Consider the following 22,704-nt stretch of genomic DNA (forward strand, 5'->3'; position numbering starts at 1 on the left):
AAGAATTTTCTAACCCATGTGAACTAAGATACAAAAAACTCAGCTGCCACAATCTTTAGAGACACAAAAACAACAAATCTGATTAAGAAATCAAATTCAAAGTTAAAGAAAAATCTGAAAAATCATCACTAAATCTAAGTTTCCCAAACAAACAAAAAAAAGTGCCAAGTTACCAGAAATCAGAGCCCCTCAACCTCTAAGCAGCACTTCACTTCCTCCCTACTGAAGACTACGGCAAAACTGGCTGCAGGTTTATAGAGGACAGAGACTGCTCCTGTGCATCACACAATTAGAGTGAACCAACACCACTCCAACACAAGCAGCAGAAGCAGCTGAGGAGAGCAGACCCACAGAGGGCTGCACAGCCAGCAAAGCCGTGCTACTGATGTGGCGAGTCCTTGCACCACCTTTTTCTGAATGGACAGTGCTTTGGAGAAAAGCGGCAGAGGGAGAATGGACAGGTGGAGCAGTGGACAGGGGCTCAGCGAGGCTCTCAGCCTACTCACAGTTCTTCCACCTGTTTCATACGCAGAGATACACTGCCGGCCTCCTTAGTTATGCGTGTCCTGCACAGAGGGTACAGCAAAAGCATGCATACATTAGTGGGATTAATCCACGGGAATGAAAAGCAGCAGCTCCGACTGGTGCCATGACGGCAGATGCTTGAAGTGGGAAAAACTCAGGAATCATTCAAAAGCTCTCAGAAGCAGCCCAGGCCATGAATAAAAATCACAGTGGAGAACAGCAGGAAAATTAAATGAGAGGGTTAGTTTACCTTCATGTTCCTGACAAGTCTGCTACATTAAGGCAGCGTTCCCTGTACTGCAAACACTTAACTGCACAGAGCAAGGCCAGGGGACAGAACAGACTTGAAGGACAGTGCTGATTCTAACAGCCAGTTCAGCAACACTATCTCCATCAATACTGTGTTCTTTTATGACCCAGGCCTGTGACAAGAACACAAACTCAAGTGTCCCCTTGTCTATGCAGTAACAGTGAAGAATTCCTACGTGAACAAATGGTTCTTGTCATTTCAACATCATTAAGGTCAGAAAAGCACTTATTCTAAGCCCTACCGGACTTGGAAATATATGTCCTGGGTATTTCCCAGGTGCCCAAAGCTGTTGACTTCATTAGCAGAGTAAGATATGCACTACAGGACAGACAAACAGTACAATATGGGGCTTATCTATATGATGAGGAGAAAACAAGCTTAAAAAATAAATTACGTTCTCTGAATCTAAAGCTATGGAAGAGAGAGCAGCTCTCCAGGCAGCTGTCCAAAGGGAGGCAGAGCCAAGGGGTAAGAAGATATCTGAAAATTCAACCCCAAAAGAATCTTGCCTGTAAGCCAAAGGCTAACTGTATCAAGTAGTAAAATGTGGTGTAGAAAAAGCAGCCCAGAAACACAGCAAAAAACCAGTGAGATTAAGGTATTAGTCCAGAATTTGGGCTCTAAAAGGGAATTTGTGGGTGAGGAGACAAGGGAAACAGAGAGTACAAAGGGCCCCAGAGCCCCTGACTGTGTCTGACTGAGGTGGGTTAAGCCCTGAGGGCTGTCTAGCCTGTGCTGTGTGTGTTTGAGCCCTTACTGGTTGTCGATTTGCCCCTGGCGCAGCGCAATGCTGCCCTGCTCTTCCAGGAGGTTCTCCCTCGAGGCTGACTGGGCGGGGTCAAGCTTCTTCACATATGCAGCTGGCACAAAACCCTGACGATCATTCACTTCCACTTTCCACCAATCCTAAGGGAGAGAAAAAGAAAACTGAAAGCATATTCTTTTCCTGAGAAAGACAGAGCTTACGCTGGCCTGGTTTTTTATTTTTTTAATTTTGTGTCTTTGTGTGTATGTTACAAGTGTGTGCCCGCATGTATGCCCATGGAGGCCAGAAGCATGTCAGATGTTCTTGCAGCTGGAGTTACAGGGAGTTGTGAGTCTTGTGACATAGTGCTGGGAACTCAACTCCTCTGGAAGAGGAGCAAAGTGCTCCTAACTGCTGAGCAACCTCTCCAGCCCCCCAAACACTGGCCTATTTGCATGCGTGTGTAGCAGCCACACACAAAGGAGCTCTATTACTTCAAGAAGCTTGTGACAGATTGGAGTCACTCTGCACTGCGACACATGGAGGGTTACAGGTTAAAGATGCAGTTAACTATGGAGGCCAGCCTTCCCATGTAGAGTTAGTTCAAACTATGCTGTCCAACACTGTAGCCACTAGCAACACAGACCTATTCAGCTTTTGTACATTGGAACCAAACTCATCAAGAGCTTCAGTTATATTAACTATAATTCAAGTGTCTGCCGTATGTGCTTAGAAGTAACCATGGGCACAGCACACACAGTATTTTCAACCTCACCTTTAAAACTATGTCAGGGCAACACTGGTCTTGGACAAACTAGGTGGACCAGAGAGTTGGATTCAAAAGATGTTAACAACAGATAAGACTCACAGGTTTCCTTAACCACTAAGGATGGGCTCAGAGTTCCCTAGCAATGGGCAGAACAGTTCTTTGATCTTAACTAAGATGGGAAGCAGAATCCCTCATGACCAGTCAAGTAGTATGCGAAGGAACACATCTCTCCCTTCAAGGACAGTGTCATACCAGCATGGGCTAAGGAGGAAGGCTGATGTACTGTATAGCATTTAATTTGAAGATGAAGTGTATAAGATGTATCACAGCTGCCTTCAACTATCTGCTAATTTTGAGCTACAACTACACAGTCTGGATGAGTAACCAACAGATAGGCTCAGTAGTATACAGTGTCTGTCCAGCCTCTATGAGGTCTTGTCTTCCAGGGCCAGCACTATAAACAACCACCACCAACAGTGTAAGTTATGCACCACCAACAGTGTAAGTTATGGAGCAAATAAATCAGGGCTCAGAAGGGAGAATGTTCAGCCAGGAACACTTGATTTTTTTTTGTTTGTTTGTTTTGGTTTTTCGAGACAGGGTTTCTCTGTAGCTTTGGAGGCTGTCCTGGAACTCGCTTTGTAGACCAGGCTGGCCTCAAACTCATAAAAGATCCACCTGCCTCTGCCTCCCGAGTACTGGGATTACAGGCGTGCGCCACCACCACCCGGCTGGAACACTTGATTTTGATTGTGATTGTGAAGATCTTGCAAGTGACTCGTGGTTCTACTTGTACATGCCAAGACTCTAGAGGATTGATCTAGGACTTCCCTAGTCATATGTGGCTTTGGATAAATGAAGAGTGACTGGGATTTTGATAAAGTAACCCCTTCTCTTCCCATTCTACCCAAGGATATCCAGCAGAGAACATACTCCAGGGTGCTAATGCACCCAACCCTGGCCATCCTGTGCCTTGCCTTGTTGGTGCTGTTGAGCAAGGTGAGGATATCCCCTTTCTTCATGGTGACCTCACGAGGGCTCTTCTCCTGATAGTCATAGAGAGCCAAGACTAGCTCCTTCCCGGTCTCATCATCCATGGGGGCCACTTGTTGCTAACAATCCAAAGGAAAGGCAAAATGATTAAATGTCACTCATAACGTGTCACCCAAGCACACAACAATCCAACTTCAACAGATATGTTAAATACACACTTATGAGAGTTCTCTTTTTGTTTTTTTGAGACAGGGTCTCTCTCTATGTGGCCCTCAAACTTAAAAAGAACTTTGTAAAGAGCCAATCCTATTTTAGTAGTTATATAGACCAGGCTGGCCTTGAACTCATTCTGGAGATCTGTCTGCCTCTGCCTCCTGAGTGCTGAGATTAAAGGTTTGTACCACTACACCCAGCTCCTTGAGAGTTCTTTACTGAAACTACCAAAAAAGATTTGTTCAAGCTGTTGACCATTAAAACAAATATATGACTGAATATATCCGGGTACGGTGGCTAATGCGTATAAATAAAGCACTTGAGAAGCTAAATGGGAAGAATCAGTTAGTTTGAGGCCTACCTGGACTATAAAGTGACACCCTGACTGTAGACCTCTGTGTGAGAAGAACATTGCCCATGGCAGTTATGGTGGCATGTGCCCTTAATCACAACACTCAAACAAATCCAGCAAACAAAGTAGAGGCAGGCCATTTACCCGAGTTTGGGGCCAGCCTGGTCTACATAGTGAGACCCTGTCACAAACAAACCCAAAGACCCACGGCCTTAAATGTCTGTCCATTCCCCTTGCCTCATCCTGGGCCCTCAGTACTCTACAACGGCAGCACTACTTACCCGGCATGACTGGGCCTGCTCTCGCAAAGCCTGGATGCTGCTGCCATAGGCGCTGAGATCAGACATCAAAGCTTCATGCTTCTTGAGCAGAGCCTGAAACCATACACATGGAATCTTGTCTGTCTTCAGAGGCCCCTTGCCATAAGAAGACATGACTGCTAGCTGTTCTGTATACTCCTAATTTTTTTTTAATATTTTGTAAAATATATTTTTAAAATCATTTGAGAACATCATACATGAGTAGTGCACCTACACCTCCACTTCCCTCTCCCCGTCAACTACTCCCATACTTCCTCCTTTTCTACAATTACTATTCTCTCTACACACGCTCGCACACACTCTACTGAGTACATTTATTGCTGCACATGTATGAATTTGTGTCTGGGGCTGACCACTTGTGACTGGACAACCTACATGGGAGCTTGTCTCTGGAAGAAACTGTTTCTCCCTCTCTCAGCCACTGATCACTAACAGCTTTTCATCTAGGGGTGGGACCTTGTGGAATTTTCCCCATTCATGTTGGCTTACACTTCTTTTTTTTTTTTTTTAAGTTTTTATTTATTTATTATATATACAGTACTCTGCCTGCATATATGCCTGTACACCAGAAGAGGGCATTAGATCCCATTGTAGATGGTTGTGAGCCACCATGTGGTTTCTGGGAATTGAACTCAGGACCACTGGAAGAACAGCCAATGTTCTTAACCTCTGCACCATCTCTCCAGCCTGGCTTACACTTCTTCGTGTGTGTGTGTGTGTGTGTGTGTGTGTGTGTGTACACGTACACACAGTGGCACATGCATGGAGGTCAGAGGACAACTTGCAGAAGTCAGATCTCTGATTCTACTATATGAGCCTGGGTATTGAACTCAGGTCAACAGGCTTAACACAAGTGCCTTTACCCACTGAGCCACCTTGCCAGGCTTTCTCTTTTTCCTCTTACTTTCAGAGACGAGATACTGCTGCGTTATAATCTCCTCTCTCCCCCTGCTTTACCTTTACAAAGGATCTGACATATGCAGACACCCACAGAACAGTTACCTCACATGCTTGAGAACCCCTTTTTACAAGGCAACTTTGCCACTCCCCACTAACACATCTCCAGCGTTTTTGGTTCTCCTGTGAAGGCTCAGCTCACCTAGGGAGGTTTGTGGCACTGGGAATGGAATCCAGAACTGTGTACAAGCTACAGCAGTGCTTTACCACTGGGCAATGGCCCAGATCTCTCATTCTTTTTTTGACAAGACCGTCAAGAGGTAGGTCTGGAGACAACTGTCTCAGACCTTCATGAACCAAACATGAGAGTTACAGTAAAACAACAGATGATTAGCAAAAAGGGTACATGTGTGTGGGCGTATGCACTGAGTGTTGCACGTCCATGCATTGCTAAGTTTACAAAAGGGTGTCAGTGTTGGCATGCTTATATAAGATGGTCTGACTACATGTCTGCATCCACATGAACAATAAATGTGACTTAACAGTTGCAGGTGGGCAACAAGCAGTCTTTTCTTTGGTCCTAAATTTCCAAAATTAAAAGTAAAAAAGATTCCTAAACACTTTAAAAAGCAGCTGCAGATACTTTCCCTTCCCTACAGCACCTTTTCCACTACTTTGCTTTCTAGTCTAAGGCCAGGCCCATTTCCCAAATACATGTGATGCTCAGGCCTGAGCTACCTCAGCAGAGTCCTCATCCTTTCCATAGTCGGTGCTGCCCACAATGGGCTCCTTCTCCCGCATCCAGGACTCAGCCTCGTTGGCATCGGCAAAGTACTGCTGGGCCTGCAGCGAGTCCTCTAGATCTTGCCTCCGCTGGGAGGCTTTGGCTTTCAGTGCCTCCCACTTCTGGTTGAGCTCACTCAGTTTGGCCTTCACGTCCTCTGCAGCAAAATGGCCTGGAGGGATGATGGTGAGAAGCACACTGACTGACAGCAAAACTCCCAGATGAGGCCTGGTCAGAGCCTCACTGGCTGGGTCCAGGTCCATGTACTGAGAGCCAAGAGGGTAGACATAAAGAACAAAACCAGGTCTAGTCACTGACCACATTTACTCACCTTCCTCCACCATGGCATTTCCCTTCTGTGTCACTGCTTTGATGCGGGGTTCATGCCCAGCAATTTCTGCTTGTAAAGCTTGATGTTTCTTTAGCAGATTCTGGACTCCAATTAGATCTTTGCCTAAAAGCAAAATCCATTCTCTTGTCAACCAGCATTGAACTGACACTACGGGCTCCCACCAGTGCTGCAGTATAGGGGTCTGAACTTCACCTCACTCCCTCTGATACAATCCTTTATGCTATGGGATGCTGCAGTGGCATGGTGCTGCCTGGGCAGATAGACTAACCTCTATTAGTGGATGCAGCAATAGGTTCCTTTCTCGAATCCAGGTTTCCTCATCCTCCACGTCTCGGAAGAGCTGCTGCAGACGAAGAGAATCTGCCAGCTTCTGTTTCCGGGCCACCATCGGTTCTTTGAGAGCCTCATAGCGAGCCACCAGGGCCTCTTGCTTCTTCTTAATGTTTTCGGCATCGAAATGGCCAGCATCTTGGAACTGGCGGGCCTGAATTGTGATGCCATCAATTCGATCCTGGGACAGGATGATAAGGTTTGAAAACTGAGACCAATTCCCAGAGACTCTGTTCTGCACATCTCCAGCCTATTACTTGGTGTGAGGATTCATCAGACATCAAGAAAAGTTAACATGGTGCTTGCCCTACCCTGACAATATTTGTTCTGCCATGGCCTTCCCTCATTTTAGGCTCCCGGAGAGCACTGAGGGAAAACACTCTGAGTAGAAGCATGTAGAGTTCTGTAAGACAGTCACGTATTTCACCTTCCCCCCAACAGTCTCATCTAGAAATGTTCACCATTCACCATTCTCCCATCCAGCACTGCCTTGCCCCACCACAGGTCCCATTTCCCACTCCACCTGGTGGGCAGCCACATCTGCCTCTAGCAGGGCGTGCTTTTTCTGGAGGTTCTGGACATTGGTGAGGTCTTTGCCATAATCATCTGAAGCCAAGTGACCTTCGACTTCATACAGCCACAATTCAATGTCCTCAACATTGCGATTAAATTGTTGCTGCTGGTTGGCTTCCCGGAGTTTTATTCCTGTTCAAGGGAGAAATGTGACTCATTAACACTGATCATGAGCCATGGTATCCTGGTGGAGGATTGTGGTGAGAATCTTAGTCACTCTCCAGGTTTACTGAATAGCTGAAGGAAAACCTCGAGTATGACTTCTGCTCTACATTTTACAGGCTAACTGGAGCCTGTCTGGAAAGCATCTTTAATTTTATGAGATACTACTCCTGGCTCATAGCTCATCTGTGATTTTAAGTGAGAAGGCTCAATTCATTCCCTTTAGTCTCTCCAACCAACCACTATCTTCAATCAAACTTACCAGATGATCAAAGTATTGAGAACCCAAGCCAAGTAATCCCTACATAGCAACAATCCTTAACAGCAAAACTATCATTCTACCCTTCCTGGGTGTTATCTGGTCCTAGAACGCTGAGCCAAAGAGAAGTGTTCAGTTTCCCAACCGTGCCTATCACTAAACACTTTTCTACTTTCTCCTACCTTTCAGTTCTGTGGCCTCTAGAAGTTTCTTCCACAAACTGATGACCTCATTCATACGAGTTGCTACTTCTTCCTTGGCATAGTGGTTGACATCGATCAGCTTTTGCCCAGCTTTCTCTAGGGCATCAATACGGCTCTGGTTGGCTGAAAGCTCAGCCTCAAAAGCCTGATGCTTCTGGACTTTGCCTTGCAGGTTGGATGGATCCTGCCAATCAAAACAAGAGGGTTCTGCTTTAAACCTGAGTGTGCAGAGTTACTACATGTCCATAAGAGCCAGCATGTCAGCTAGTGTGGTTTGTGGAATCCCTTCGTTAACTGTTTGTTTTGTAGCTCCAACTAGTTTTAGACAAGGACCACGTGACAAAACGGACTGTACGTTACTTTGTAAGCCTCGTCAGTGGCAGTTTTCATCTTCTCGTTGACCCAGCTTTTGAGCTCATCCGAGTCACGGAAGAACTGCTGCAGGTGGAAGGAGTCGGCCAGCTGGGCCCGGCGGTGCAGTGCTCGCTCGTGGAGCGCATTTCGGCGGCTGAGGAGCTGAAAGACAGGGACCATGGGATTTTATAGTTGATACTCCCCAAAAGGTGGCCAGCTCAACTGACTGCAACAAATATCTCAGAAAGGGAACCTGCACACTGCACAAGAAGCCCAGGAAACTCACAGCATCTCGGCGAGTAGCCACGTCCTCCATTGCGTAGTGGTTATTTTGGATTAGCTTGGTTGCAAACTCATCCAGTGCCTAGAAAGGAAGGCAAGAGTGGTCACTAAGCACATGACCCTAGCCTAGGCTATAGAGAAACGAGAAAACATCCTAATCTTAATAGTCAAGGTCTGCATTGAGCCATGCACCCACCACTGGACCCAGTTGGCTGATTATGCTCACCTGCAGGCATAGCCAACCTATGGCTCATGAGTTGCATGTACTCTAGGATAGCTATGAATTCGGTTTAACACAAAATCCTAAATGTAAAAAGGTTATGGGAATGAGATCCTTTTTTTTTTTTTTTGGTAAGTATCTAGTTCTTAAGAGTGAGCTCTTACGGACACAGACATCACTGTTGCAAGTGGACATGCCTGGAGGAATCTGCTTGATGTTATGAAACAGCACAAGATTGTTCATTCCCCTCAAGTGTGCAGACATCAACTGCTGTAGGAGCACCTCATGTTTTCTTTATTGGATGAGCACGTGTTGCCTTACTCCGATTTAGTGTCAGTCAAAGGTATATCTGAATTTGGAGGTTTCCATCAAGTGATTCTGCTCCATAAAGCTGTGTTACATGTACAAGAAGATCAAATGATCTCATCATGAGGTCTTACATATTCCTGGAGTACTGGGCAGACAGCTCCCAAACCTCTTAGAAAGGGATTGTTTACTCTATGGACCACATGACAAGGGTCTTACTGTGATTTTTTCTTCCTGGGCACTGAGAGATTTCTCGAAGTCCTCATGCTTCTTTAGAAGAGCTTCCACACTGTCTAAGGAGTCACCCAAATCCTCATTTAGCAGGAAGGCCTGGAGAAAGGAAAGCCAGAGTGCAGCATCAGGGACTGCTCCTTCATCTGCAGCCCCAAAGCAAAAGCACACCTTTGGCAAGACACAGACAGGAAATATTCTATAGCAATTAGGCTTCTAAGACCACTACTGCAAAGTCTAGTCTTTTTTTTCGAGACAGGTTTCTCTGTGTAGCTTTGTGCTTTTTCTGGAACTCACTTGGTAGCCCAGGCTGGCCTCGAACTCACCTGGCTCTGCCTCCCAAGTGCTGGGATTAAAGGCATGCGCCACCACTGCCCGGCTAAGTCTAGTTTTTTATATGCTTTTAAAAATCAACCAGGGGCCTGGAGATATGGCTCAGAAGTTAAGAGCACTGACTGCTCTTCCAGAGGTCCTGAGTTCAATTCCCAGCACCCACATGGTGGCTCACAACCATCTGTAATGAGATCTGGCACCCTCTTCTGTATACATAATAAATAAATAAATCTTAAAAAAAAAAAAAAATCAACCAGGAGGCTGGGAGGCGGGAGGAGGGGACAGAGGGGGATCTGTGGTTGGTATGTAAAATGAATAGAAAATTTCTTAATAATAATAATAATAAAAACCCCTTAAAACATTGTCATATAGTATCTGATACAGTGTTTTAAAAAAAAAAAAAAAAAAAAAAAAAAATCAACCAGGAGAGAGTTGGAGAGACAGCTCAGTAGTTAAGAGCAGTGGCTGCTCTTCCAGAGGACCTGGGTTTAATTCTCAGCACCAGACAGCTTATAACTGTCTCTAACTCTGTAACTCCAGTTTCAAGGGATCAAGCACTCTCACACAGACATACATACGGGCAGAACACTAAGACACATAAAAGAGGAATCAATAAATAATTTTAAAAAATCAACCAGAAACACTTAAAATAATCCTTACCGTATACTCATCCAAACATTTTCCTAACTATTTCTTTTAAGGGAGGAAGGGTATTGACACAAGGACTCACTATGCAGTCCAGATGCTCTTTCACCTTCTAAGCAGCTCAGCTGACCTCAAACTTGTGACCCTCCAACTCAGCTTTCTGAGTACGAATGCAAATAGGTACCAGCTCTCACATAGCTCTTGCGGCCTCTCTTACATTCAGATTACACAAGGCTAAATTCTAATTTTTCAGAAACCCTTTTTTTCTGCACAAATCTTTTCTAAGTGTCTTCCTGTCTCAGCAACATCACAGGCAGACAGGGCCAAAAGAAACCTGCTCAGTTCCCTTCCTCACTCTATCCAATACTGAAATGGCTCCGAGTCCTGAAGCAAATCCAGCACTTGTGGAGCGGGAGGGCATGACCCTCATCCTTCCCTGGTGGGGCTCCTGATGCAGCACATTACCTCCTGCTTGCTCATCCAGTTGTCCACCTGCTCAGTGTCACGGTAGAAGAGCTGCAGGTCCATGCACTGCTCATACTGCTGCCTCCGCAGCTCCCAGAGCTCCAGCAAGGTGGCTCTCTCCTCTGAGAGGATGCTCAGCTGGGGAACAGGAAGCAAAGTTACCTTCCACCTTGTGGGAGACACAGAGCTACTCATGCTAGGCTTCAGGCATTTCTTTGTGTGATAGCACTTAATGTATATAAGCTTAATATGAGAAATATACAAATACTACAGAACCAGCATGTGTGTACTATGTACAAGAACCCTCATCCTGACTAACCTAGAATTTACTGTCATATTATCATAAACATTCTAGGTAAAATGCCAAGGTGAATTGCAGATAGATGAAATTCTCTAAAAGTGACACCATGTAAACAGGGATGAATTTGTAAATGAGAGCTGTCAATTGGGTGGGCATCCCAAACTGTTAAGTAAGTTCATGAATGCCTGGGACGCTTTACAATTTGTGTCCTATTTGTTCCAACTACTAATATCACATATGCCTGAAAGTTAAAAGAATTTTAAAAAAGTCTCTTGGTCTTTTATATTACACATACAAAATTTTCCCGCCCTCCACGACCAGGCTCGATATAGCCCCTAGATAGTCTGGAACTTGCTAGTGTAGACCACACCTGGACCTCAAACTCACAGAGATCTGCCTGCCGCACCTCTTTCCTCCCGGCAGTGCTGGGGGATTTAATAGTGTTAGTGCCACCACGGAGGCGAGCCCACATATATCTTTTTTTAAGTCTCTACAGGAAAAAAGCTGGCCCCTTGGATGGCAGTACATCTGGGCTAATAATACTGTCTCAATGAATGGTGGGCCCCTAAAGCCTCGGCACAGAGATAGAGAAGCATTCTCTGGTCCTGGCTTTCTCTTTATAAAAGCCCCTTTTCACTCTCTTACCTTCTCCCTCACTTCATCGGAGGCATAGTGACCAGCTGCAAGCAGAGCCTGCCCAGACTCATCAGCAGACTTGAAGCTATCTTCATGAGCATCAATTTCTCCCTGCAGAGTAAAAGAGAGAGCATATTCCAGTATCTTTTGGGGCAGGGTGGGAAGTGTGGGAAGGCATGGGTGGCAGGGACACAAGGTTGTTGAATTTCAAACACCCATTAACAAGTGAGACTGCTAAGATAAGAAAGAGAGAGAGTGGCAGGTTTAAAGTGCTTCCTGTCAGCATCAGCTTCGGAAACCAAATATGAAAATAATTATCTGCCAACCGGGAAGTGCTTGCCACCAGCCCTGTAGGCCACATGTCATTAATCAAGCCGCCACATGTTCACATAGATCCAAGCCCCCCTATTTACTGTTCATTCTTCTTTTTTATGCCATACAGACTTGCATACTACAATTTTATAATATCCAGGAAAGTGAATCCCTCCCTTCCTCTACCATGTTTCTCAAAATTGCCTTAGCTTTTTGGTGGCCTTAGCTTATTCATTGCAAATGCTCTCAGTCCTGTTGGGCTTCTGACATTGAATGTTTCCATTTATAAAAACCATCCATTCAGCTACACATTAGGTAAGTCATTTTACTTGGTCAATCTTTTTTGCAATGTCTTTTTTTTTTTTTTTTTTTAAGGTAGAGTCTCACTGTGTAGCCCTGACTGGACCTCACTATGTAGACCAGGCTGGCCTGGATCTCAAAAGATTCATCTGCCTCTGCCTTCCCAGTGCTGAGATTAAAATTATGTACTACCACACCTAGCAAGTTCTTTAAACCTTTCTTGAAACATGGTGGTAGAGGCACATGCCTTTGATCCCAGCACTCAGGAGGCAGAGGCAGGAGGATCTCTGTGAGTTCTGGAAGATCATGGAAATACTACCTTGTGCTCTTGATGCCTATCCAGCAGAGCTTCAGCGCCAGCCACATCATTAGCCAGTTCATCTGCATTGATGAGGGCTTTCATTTCAGTCACCCAGCTTGTGAGGTCACGGAAGTCAGCAAGAAAGCGCTGAAGCCTTGGGAGAAATAAAAGGATGTCACTTCCAGTTCTGGTCCCAGGACAGAAGATGGCTTTCCTAGAGCTCTGAATTCTGTTCTCAAAAGTCAACCACACAAACCCTAGTCCCGGGAAAGGAAAAGTCACTGAACTTAAAGACAGCAGAAGGCAGAAAAAAGGTTCTGTCGTACACAGTAACACACCCACCTTGTCTCACATTTTCTGCTGTTTGTTGTATAGGTCTCTCTATACTGTGCTGGCTAGTCACTGCCACTAACTCACTGTCTTTAACTTTCCTGTTATTACCAGGGCCAACTCAGGGTGAGTAAGAAGTACCCTTTACCTTTCCAATTCTTTATTTACTAAGTTTTAATAGGCTACTCTATATGATACCGATAGCAATGGGGTATGTCTGTTCAAAGTGAAGTAAGAGTGGATAGAAGAATTTATGAAGTTATAAATACTATGTACAAACTATACTCTACAAAGTTCCCAGTCTCCAAAAGAATTTTAAGCCAGGTGGTGGTGACACAGGCCTTTAATCCCAGCACTCGAGAGGCAGAGCCAGGAGGATCTCTCTTGAGTTCAAAGCCAGCCTGGTCTACAGAGCGAGATCCAGGACAGGCACCAAAACTACACAGAGAAACCCTGTCTTGAAAAAAAACAAAACAAAATAACGAAACAAACAAACAAAAGATTTTAATGTAGGTGAGGGAAAGTACTCTGCATTTTCTTATTGGTGATTCTTCATAGGGTACAGTAACATTTTTGTATCTAAAATTGACCCTCTGCCTCTCCTGTCTATACAAGAATGAAAGAACCATGACTGCTAAGCACCAAAGTACCTGTATGAGTCATCAAGCCGTGCATGTCTCTCTGCTGCCAGAGTGCGGATCTGTTCCCAGTTGGTAATCAGCTCCTCTCGTTTTACCTGGATCTGGTTGGCACTCAGAGGGTGTGACTGCTGCAGACGGTCGGCCTCAGCACACAGGGCTTTCACCTAGAAACAGACTCTTGTCAGCACCATTCTCCTGCTCTTGCTAACTGACTTAAATAATCAGTGGCTTTCAAATCCATCATGTGGCTGGACAGTGGTGGCGCACAGAACTGGGAAGCAGAGGCAGGCGGATCTCTGAGTTTCTGAGGCCAGCCTGGTCTACATAGTTAGTTCCAGGATGAGTAAGTCTTCACAGAGAAACCCTGTCTCAGAAAAACAAACCAACCCACCTTGTCCTCTAGAGCAGCAAGATCTCTCTCCAGACCTTCATGCTTCCGAAGCAGAGCTTGAACACTTGCTAGGTCTCTGCCAAAGTCATCAGAGGCCATTAACTGTTCCTTCTCCTTAATCCAACCAATGGTCTCATCCACATCCCTAGAGAAGAAGGACCAGTCAACCCAGTTATACATCTGTCCAAGTGCACTGGGAACACCATAGAGGCAAAGCTCTGCTCAGCTCTCACAGCCCCAGTACCTGTTGAAGCGTTGAACCTCAGCAGCACCAAATAGCTTCCCCTGACGTTGAAGAGCCAGGCCTTTCAGACGCTGCCATGCTGCATTCACCTCATCCTGCTTGGTCTTGATCAGCTCCTCTTCCGGATGCTGCTCCTACACAAGGAAGAGAATGGGCCGATCTATGTGCCACCTCTGGCCTCAGCAAGTTATTCTAGGCCTGGCTCCAGAGCACAAGCAAGTCTTCACAACTGTGAAGAAGCTCGGGTCTGTGTAAAAGGAAGAGAGCTGCAGCTCAAAAGAGAATCCATTTCTTTGAATAAACTGCTTTCTATCCCTGTCTCAAAAAAAAAAAAGACTAGTCTAGTACCCACATGGCAGTTCACTTTCACCTGTAATTGTAATCCCATGGGATCTGACATCCTTTTTTAGCCTCTGCAGGCACCAGGCACACACATAGTGCACATACATATATACAAGCAAAACACTCACATATAAGATGTCTAAGGCTCTAAAAAAACAGACAAGTTCCCTTTCGCAGGACATCCTACAAGTCCCCATGATGTTGTGAGCAGCACACATCAATCTGCTTCTCACCTGGATGAGTTTGGCAGCAAACTGGTTTACTTCATTAACTCTTTCTTCATGAGCAGCCAGATCAGTTTGAAACTCTTCAAATTTCTTCTGCAGGACTTCCACATGTTCCAGGTCCTGGCCCAGCTCCTCAGAAGTCACAATTGCTTCCTATTAAGGGAGAGAACCAGCTTGAGCCACTGGGTAATAGTCAATTAACAAAGGCTGCCATGGAGAAGAAACATTAGGGACGAGGCCACATTCACTTTAATGGAAAACTCTCTATGCAGTTTTTCACTTCTGTCCTCTAGTGTTCTGTCCCAGAGACCCTAAGTTTCAGGGTCACAAAATCATAGGTTCCTAGACAGCAGCCGAGATAGAGTCTCCCCCTCCTGTCCTCCCTCTAACCTAGGGCTACCAACTGCATTAACACTGTCTCTCAAGGCAGATCACAGGGAGGCTCCTTCCTCTTGGGGGGCCTAGCACACCTGCCCTCAAAGCATACCTTGTCATTGATCCAGTCCATCACATCCTCACACTCCCGCAGATACTGCACCAGCTTCTGTGCCTGCAGCAGTTTGACCCCTTTCTCCCGCATCTTCTCCAAAAGCAACTCCCACTGGCGGTGCAACTCCATCAAACGTGTCTGGAGGTTAGAAGGCAGACCTTTAAACCAGGCATGGTGGCACACACTGGGAGGCAGAGGCAGGCAGATTTCTGAGTTCAACGCTATCCTGGTCTGCATAGTGAGTTCCAGGACAGCCAGAGCTACACAGAGAAACCCTGTCTCAAAAACAAAAACGAAACTAAAAAAGCCAGTGAGGTGGCTCTGGCTACCCTCTTGCCTTTCGAGCCTGAGGAGCTAACTCAAGTTCCCAGAAGCCACAGCTGAGGGAGAGAATAGGTTCCTGAAAACTGTCCCAGGACCTCCAAAGTGCCCTGTGGTACTCTTGCACTCTCTCATACAACAGCAGAGTTAAACTTAAAACAGAATTACAATGTGAAAATCTTCGGAAAACAGGAATTGAACACCATCAGCTCTCAAATGGCTCTTCAGAGAAAAGGCTTTGGAGGGCCTTACAGTGACAGTTGTTGAACACAACATCTCAAGCTAAGTTCAAACCTCATCTACATAGCAGCCCCAGAGCACAGAGTATTTACTTCCCAGCATCATTGGGTGTTCACAGCACAGACCCAGAAAGGACCTGAGAACTGGGAGAAGCTAAGAAAACCATTTCAGCCTGTGTGCTGTGTTCTGGCACTTGATTCCACCTTGGGGCCTTGATTATGCCCACCCTAAGACACTGGGAGTTTCTGGGTAACACTGACAGGCAAAGATATACCACACAGGTTCAAACACAAACAGAATTGGAATCTGGGATCCACCCATGTTGAGATATCACTCTCAGCAAGAGAAAAAACAAAACAAAACAACAACAAAACACTTTGAAAGACAGGGAACAGTCAGCATGGGTGGAATCTCTTAAAAGCAAGCAGGAAGGTTTCACCAGCAGAGGGCGATCTGTGAGGAAATGAGAGCTCACACAGTTCACAGCGCCATGACTAGAAGTAAATGAAAGGCATCACAAGGCAATACTCCACCTACTCGGATGTGAGACCCAATGTGGGTGGCCGTGACTATGGGGCGCCAAGCTGTCCGGTATGGTGTGAAAGTCTAAACCAGTGACAAGACAGGTTATACAGGACACAGACACAATCTTCTACTCCACCCATTTTCCTTTGTGCTAATGCTGCCTGCCAAACTAAACTGCTAACTTTTGGGACAAATAAACTTCCAAGGCAGGTCAAGATCACTATGGAAAGTGTGAGCCCAAATACTAGATGTTAGAACTCTTTGCTTAAGAATGGGGCTACAGAGACTAGCCAGACCTCACCCTCAAGTCTACTGTTCAGCCACACAAATTTTATTTTCACACAGTCAAGTCATGACTCAGGCACTGGCACAATTTTCTCAGCTCTGAAAGTCAGAGAGGGCCTGGCTATGCAGGCTGCCTACAGTCTAGGAAGAAGAGCAGGTAGGGCAGCAAGAGCATTTAAGGAACTGTAGAACTCAGGGTGGGATAGAAGGCCTGGCTCTGACTCGGGCAATTTCTTAACATGGCCATGAGCCAGAAGCAGGAGCTTTCAGAGATGCAGACACAGGAAACATTATGAAAAGATAGGCATGGAATACACTGGAAACAGCACAGTGAAATTCTACTTCTCAGCTGTGGGACTTTGGGCAGCTTACTCAAAATTCTCTAGGCCTCAGTATTTCTTCTACCTTTCCATGACATGGAGAAATGGGAACCTTGTAAGCTTGTGAAAATTAAAGACATTAGCCAAGTGTCTTGTAGTACCTTAGCAGCTACAAACAGCAACCTGACAAATGCTAGTTAACAGCACACATAAAGCTGCTTTGATAAGCTCTTCAAATGGGGCACAAATGAACTCAGCATTGGGTCCTCTCCCAAGATGAATTCCCAAAGTCAAACACTTGGTCTGTTTCTCTCCGGTCAATCTGTAGCTGGGTTATACTATACAATCTTATAAAATTAGTAAAATTTCTGTTAGGGAGTAAGAAGCCAACTGACTTTATTTACTATAGGTCTATATTAAAAACAATGAAAAATACTTGTATTTAATTGAAAGATGTAATACATTAGTCAAATGAACTCAATATAATTAAACAGTTGGTTATAGGACAACTGACACTTTTCTTATAATCACTACTAAGAACAGTCTTAACAGTTCCTAATCAAAAGCCTAGATTCTAGATTCAGCCAGGGTGTGGTGGCCCATGCCTTTAATCCCAACACTTGGGAGGCAGGCAGAGGCAGGTGGATCTCTGTGAATTCTAGGCCAGCTTGGTCTATAAAATGAGTTCCAGGACAGGGCTACACAAAGAAACTTTGTCTTGGGAAAAACAAACAAACAAAAAAACAAAAACCCAAAAACCAAACCAAACCAACAAAAGCCTAGATTCAGTAAGTGGGCAGATAGGCTGGTCCACTTCAGAACACCCAGAGCAGACAGACACCAGCACAACAGATACGGCACAAATGTCTATGCTGGGAATTCAGCCTGGCTCCTAGCTTCTTCAAAAGGTCTACTGAAGGAGAGTGGGGGTGATTACACCTCGCTGAGGCTGAGAGCTTTTGTCTACATCTTCAAGAATGCTTGACAGGTAAAGACCTAGGAAAGGCTGAGCACTCAATGCAATGTGGCTTTGGAGACAAGCAAATAAAGGTTAGATGAGGTAACACATACTACAACCCCAGCATTCGGGAGGCTGAGACATGAGGATCCAGTTCAAGCAACAGCTTGTTCTGTACACCTATATTGTGACACAAAGAAAGAAAACAAAAAGAACAAACAAAACATGTAGACAGCCAGATGGTGGTGGTGGTGGTGGCACACCTTTCATCCCAGCACTTGGGAGGCAGAGGCAGGTGGATCTGAGTTCAAGGCAGGTGGATCTCTAAGTTCAAGGCCAGCCTGGTCTACAGAATAAGTTCTAGGATAGCCAGGACTGTTTCACAGAGAAACCCCATCTTGAAAAAACAAACAACAACAAAAAATACATGTAGACAAGAAGTATATCAAAGGGCTAAAGAGATGACTCAGTAGTTAAGTATACATCTCTCTTAGACCTGAGTTCAATTCACAGTACCCACATAAATTAGCTCAGAATCAACATTAACTCCTGCTTCAAGGGATCCAACACCCTCTTTTGGTCTCTGAGTGTTCATGAACATACATACACAGAAACACACATAAGTACAAACAGAAATTAAAATTTGAGTAAGTATCGCAAAGATAAGAGAATCTGCTTATGAGAAACTCAACATGGTGATGAGAAAAAGAGTATTTTCCCTTAATACTATGGTACTGTTAAACAAAGCATAGAAAACAGTCTTCTCAACTCCAAAACAAGTGGGCCCAAAGTTTGGAGATACCTGTCTCAAGGTTACCAATTATCCTCTGAAATACTAGAGTTAGTAGACATAGAAGCAATCTTCCTCAATGTATGAATATATGCTAACTCATTCTACTCCAAGAATATTGTTCCTTACTACATACACAGACACTGCTTTCCAGTCATGCTCTGAATCATAGTAATACCTGGTTTGTTGAGTTCTCTAGGAGATCTAGAGTCTCTTAAGTCTGGACAAGCCAAGCTTCCTCCTACTCTGCTCCTGTAGGTAAAGCCTTCTGACCAAGTAGAGTTCCTACTCACCCGGATGGTTTCAGACGCAAAATGCCCTTCTGAGATCATCAGGTTTCCTGTCTCATCCAGCTTGATGATGGCTCCTGAGTTGGCCTGTACTTCAGCTTCAAAGGCTTGGTGCTTTTGGAGCTTTCCCTGGGAGTGGAACACAAGTGAGCCCCAAGTGTTCCACACAGCACTCCTTTTGTCCCAAGGCAAAGGTCCCCTATCCTCAGTCCCATTTCTTCTAGTGAGGAAGGCAACCACTTAAATACAAAGACTACATCTCTACCACCCTGGCCTGTGAGCACATTCAACTTTGCAGGTAGAAAACAATCCAGAATATTTCAAATTTTATTATCTATGGAAAGCAGCTTTTATCCAGACATCTAATCTCTTCTAGAAAAATAGAACCACTCTTAACAGTTTTCCTAGCTCAGTGTTTAATCTAGCCATTCATATTCCACTTGCTTTAGAAGCCACAATCAAACCTTGCCTGCATTCTAATTTCTTTAGTTTTTAAGTTACATTCATTTTGGAGGTGTGTGTATGTGTGCAAACATGCACATGCTATAACACCTGTTCTCTCCTTTCACCATGTGGGTCTTAGGCTGGAACTCATACCCACTGAATTATCCTGCCAAACCCATTACATTTCTTTCTTTCTTTTAAAAAAACATTTGTATGTCTGTGTCTGTGTGAATGTATGCCATGGATATGCAGGGGCCCCGAGGCCAAAGGAGGTCATGAGAGCTTTTGAAACTAGAGTTGTGAGACACCTGATGTGGATGCTGGGAACTCATAACCTCTGTAAAAGCGGTGTATCTTCTTAACCACTTAGCCATTTCTCCAGCCCATAATTATATTTTTTTTGATAGTAACAATACTGTTAGCATGCCAGTACAGCAGATCATGGTGGTGCGTTAATTTCAGCACACAGAAAGCAGGCAGGCAGATCTCTGTGAGTTTGAGGTTAACCTAGTCTACATATCTAGTCAGCTAGGGCTTCAGAGTAAGACCCTGTCTCAAAAACAAAACCACAATCCAAAATAACCACCAAGACCTTTCTTGGAAATGTTAGGAATTCCAGTGGCTTTGAGATAATAGTTTAAGAGCGATCAGTTTAAGGCAGCAGTTCTCAACCTGTGGGGGTCAAATGACCCTTTCAGAGGGGTTGCCTAACATCAGAAAACAGATATTTACATTACAATACATAACAGTAGCCAAAGTTACAGTTATGAAGTAGTAATAATATAATTTTATGGTTGAGGTCATTACAACATGAGGAACTCTACTAAAGGGTCACAGCATTGGGAAGGTAATAACCACTAGTTCTCAAGTGCACAGAAAAGAAACCGTCATGTCTATAAGCTGTGTCCCCACCATAGGGTCTCAGAGCAGAGTTGGCCTTTGTGTCGGACCCACATTCTAGCTACTCTATCTTTTGTGGGCCCCTGACTTCTGAGATGCAAGCATCCCAAGCAGCTCAGACATACAGACCTGCAAGTTGGTTGGGTCTTTGTAGTTCTCATCAGATGCAACTTGAAGCTTCTCCTGAATCCATTTCTCCAGCTCCTCAGCATCTCTTTGAAAAAACTGGAACCGATAGGAATCCTCCAGTTTCTGCCGCCGCAAGGTAGAGAGCTCCTTGAAGCGGTGGTACCGGTCCAGAACTTGCTGCCGTCTCTCCTGGATGTCCTCTGCTGTTTCCAGCACTTTGACCCCACTTGGATCCATTTTCTGAAAAGACAGAATGCTTGAAATAAGCTCCACAGACAAGAAATGGATTAGGCTTTCAGAAGGAAAGAATTAGAAAACCCCAACAATTGAATTATTAAGTAGTTGCTTCTAGGGACAAAACCTTAATGAACAATTGCTATTTCAGTGGTTCTCAACCATCCTAACTCTGTGACCCTTTAATACAGTTCCTCATATTTTGGTGACCATAACCATAAAGTTTATTTTTGTTGTTACTTCTTAACTATAACTTTCTTACTATTGTGTATCGTGATGTAAATATCTGTGTTTTCCAATGTATTTGGGTGACCCCTGTGAAAGGGTCATTCAATTCCCCAAAGGGGTCATGACCTACATGTTGAGAAACTCTAAGTTCTTTATTCCCACAGCACCTACCTACCTACTTTGGCTCCTCAGAGGATGATGGTTTTTGTTGTTGTTGTTTTAAAGATTTATTTATTTATATATGAGTGCCCTATCTGCACGGACACCTGCACACCAGAAGAGGGCATCAGATAACATTATTGATGGTGTGAGCCACCATGTGGTTGCTGGGCCTCTCTGGAAGAACAGCCAGTGCTCTTAACCACTAAGCCATCTCTCTAGCCCAAGGATGGTGGTCTTGATGACAATGAAAAGTGAAAGAGGTAAATGGAAGAATTACATTTCTATTACTTCTATAGGGGCTTCAAGATTCAAAGCAAACATTGTTATTTGAAGAATTATTGACAAATTCAGTCAAAAAAATCCTTTCATCTAGCTTTTGCATTTAATGTTTAGAGGTGTGAATGACCTTCTGAAATAAAGACAAGGTTTCAATGCATAGGCTGGCCACTTGCTATGTAGTCACAGTGCTAGTTACAATTATGTTCCACCAATACATCAACACCAGGTTTTATGCAGTGCTGGGATCAAACCCAGGGTTTCGTGCATGCAAAAGCAATCACTTTAACAAGTCAGATGCATTTCCCACCCCCAATTTACTCTTATTTAAACCAGCTTTCCTCTTTGTCTCCCAAACTCTGTTGTTGGTCAATGAAAGGATGACTTTACCTAGATGAAGCAGCTGAATTCTCAGTTACTCTGAAATGTCAGCTGTGCAAGTCCTCAGGCTATCAGGCTAGACAGTGACAGCGACAGGTCTTGTCATCTGAATGAAAATCATTCATGGTATATTGGGGGAGGGAGCCGTATGAACACTGCACATACAGGTACAGGAGTATGTATAAGTGCGTACACCAGGTATTTAACTCAGCACCTCATTATGTGAGGGCAGCACTGTTCAACAGCGAACCTCCAGCCTTTTTCATTTTATTGGGACCACATCTCGTTAGGTTTCCCAGACTGGTTTTGAACCTGAGCTCTTCCTGCTTCAGTGTTCCACAGGTGGGAATCACAAACCTGGGCCATCAGGCCTGCCTGGCTCAGCTTCCTCTACTTCTATCAGTGGCTTTGAAAAGTAGGGAGGCTGTGTAGGTTCAGCACCAGTTTCCAGAAACTACCAAGGCTAGGGTAACAGATAGTGGGGTTTCCCTTGTAGCACTAAACCCTAATGCTAAACATGCAGTTTTCTAAGCAATTTTGCCAAATTTAATGTCAAGAAGAGAAGTTGGCCTATTATGTGAGAAACAATGATTATGCTACTTAAATCTTATCAAACCAGAGTAGGAATACAGAACAGCACATCAGCTGCCTAGCATACAGTAGGCCATCAGTTCCATCCCCAGCACCAAAGAGAAAAAGAAACCATTTTTATCCTCCAATCAATTTAAGAAACATAGAAGCCCGGCATGGTAGCACACACCTTTAATCCCAGCACTGGGGAGGCAGAGCCAGGCGGATCTCTGTGAGTTCGAAGCCAGCCTGGTCTACAGAGAGAGATCCAGGACAGGCACCAAAACTACACGGAGAAACCCTGTTTTGTTTTTGGTTTTTTTTTTTTAAAGATTTATGATTTATTTATTTGTTATGTACACAGTGTTCTATCTGCATGCAGACCTGCACGCCAGAAGAGGGCACCAGATCTCATTATAGATGGTTGTGAGCCATCATGTGGTTGCTGGGAATTGAACTCAGGACCTTTGAAGAGCAGCAGCACACTTTGCCTCTGAGCCATCTCTCCAGCCC

General features: G+C 44.6%; 2 protein-coding genes across 2 annotated transcripts in view; both read right to left on the minus strand.

Annotated features, from left to right (window-relative positions):
* Sptan1 (spectrin alpha, non-erythrocytic 1) overlaps positions 1–22,704 on the minus strand; it is an 87,244-nt gene that overhangs the window by 52,528 nt on the left and 12,012 nt on the right. Inside the window, exons 2-16 of the mRNA XM_036183326.1 lie at positions 20,341–20,580; positions 18,871–18,996; positions 15,136–15,276; positions 14,655–14,801; positions 14,080–14,213; positions 13,836–13,980; positions 13,454–13,608; positions 12,492–12,627; positions 11,570–11,671; positions 10,624–10,761; positions 9,169–9,279; positions 8,428–8,505; positions 8,148–8,303; positions 7,767–7,971; positions 7,114–7,295 (exon numbers count right to left, since the gene is read on the minus strand). Of these exons, the coding sequence (XP_036039219.1) occupies positions 7,114–7,295; positions 7,767–7,971; positions 8,148–8,303; positions 8,428–8,505; positions 9,169–9,279; positions 10,624–10,761; positions 11,570–11,671; positions 12,492–12,627; positions 13,454–13,608; positions 13,836–13,980; positions 14,080–14,213; positions 14,655–14,801; positions 15,136–15,276; positions 18,871–18,996; positions 20,341–20,577 (2,193 nt within the window). The 5' untranslated portion in view covers positions 20,578–20,580. The remainder of the gene's footprint in view (positions 1–7,113; positions 7,296–7,766; positions 7,972–8,147; positions 8,304–8,427; positions 8,506–9,168; positions 9,280–10,623; positions 10,762–11,569; positions 11,672–12,491; positions 12,628–13,453; positions 13,609–13,835; positions 13,981–14,079; positions 14,214–14,654; positions 14,802–15,135; positions 15,277–18,870; positions 18,997–20,340; positions 20,581–22,704) is intronic.
* Positions 384–6,342, minus strand: LOC118581303 (spectrin alpha chain, non-erythrocytic 1-like). Its single transcript, XM_036183325.1, has 6 exons — positions 6,240–6,342; positions 5,863–6,080; positions 4,189–4,281; positions 3,327–3,461; positions 1,593–1,741; positions 384–566 (listed from the first exon to the last, which is right to left on the minus strand). Exons 1-6 carry the CDS (start codon positions 6,250–6,252, stop codon positions 503–505), a joined length of 672 nt encoding a protein of 223 aa, XP_036039218.1. The 5' UTR covers positions 6,253–6,342; the 3' UTR covers positions 384–502.

The sequence above is a fragment of the Onychomys torridus genome, chromosome 4 (assembly GCF_903995425.1).
Source record: "Onychomys torridus chromosome 4, mOncTor1.1, whole genome shotgun sequence".
Classification (NCBI taxonomy): domain Eukaryota; kingdom Metazoa; phylum Chordata; class Mammalia; order Rodentia; family Cricetidae; genus Onychomys; species Onychomys torridus.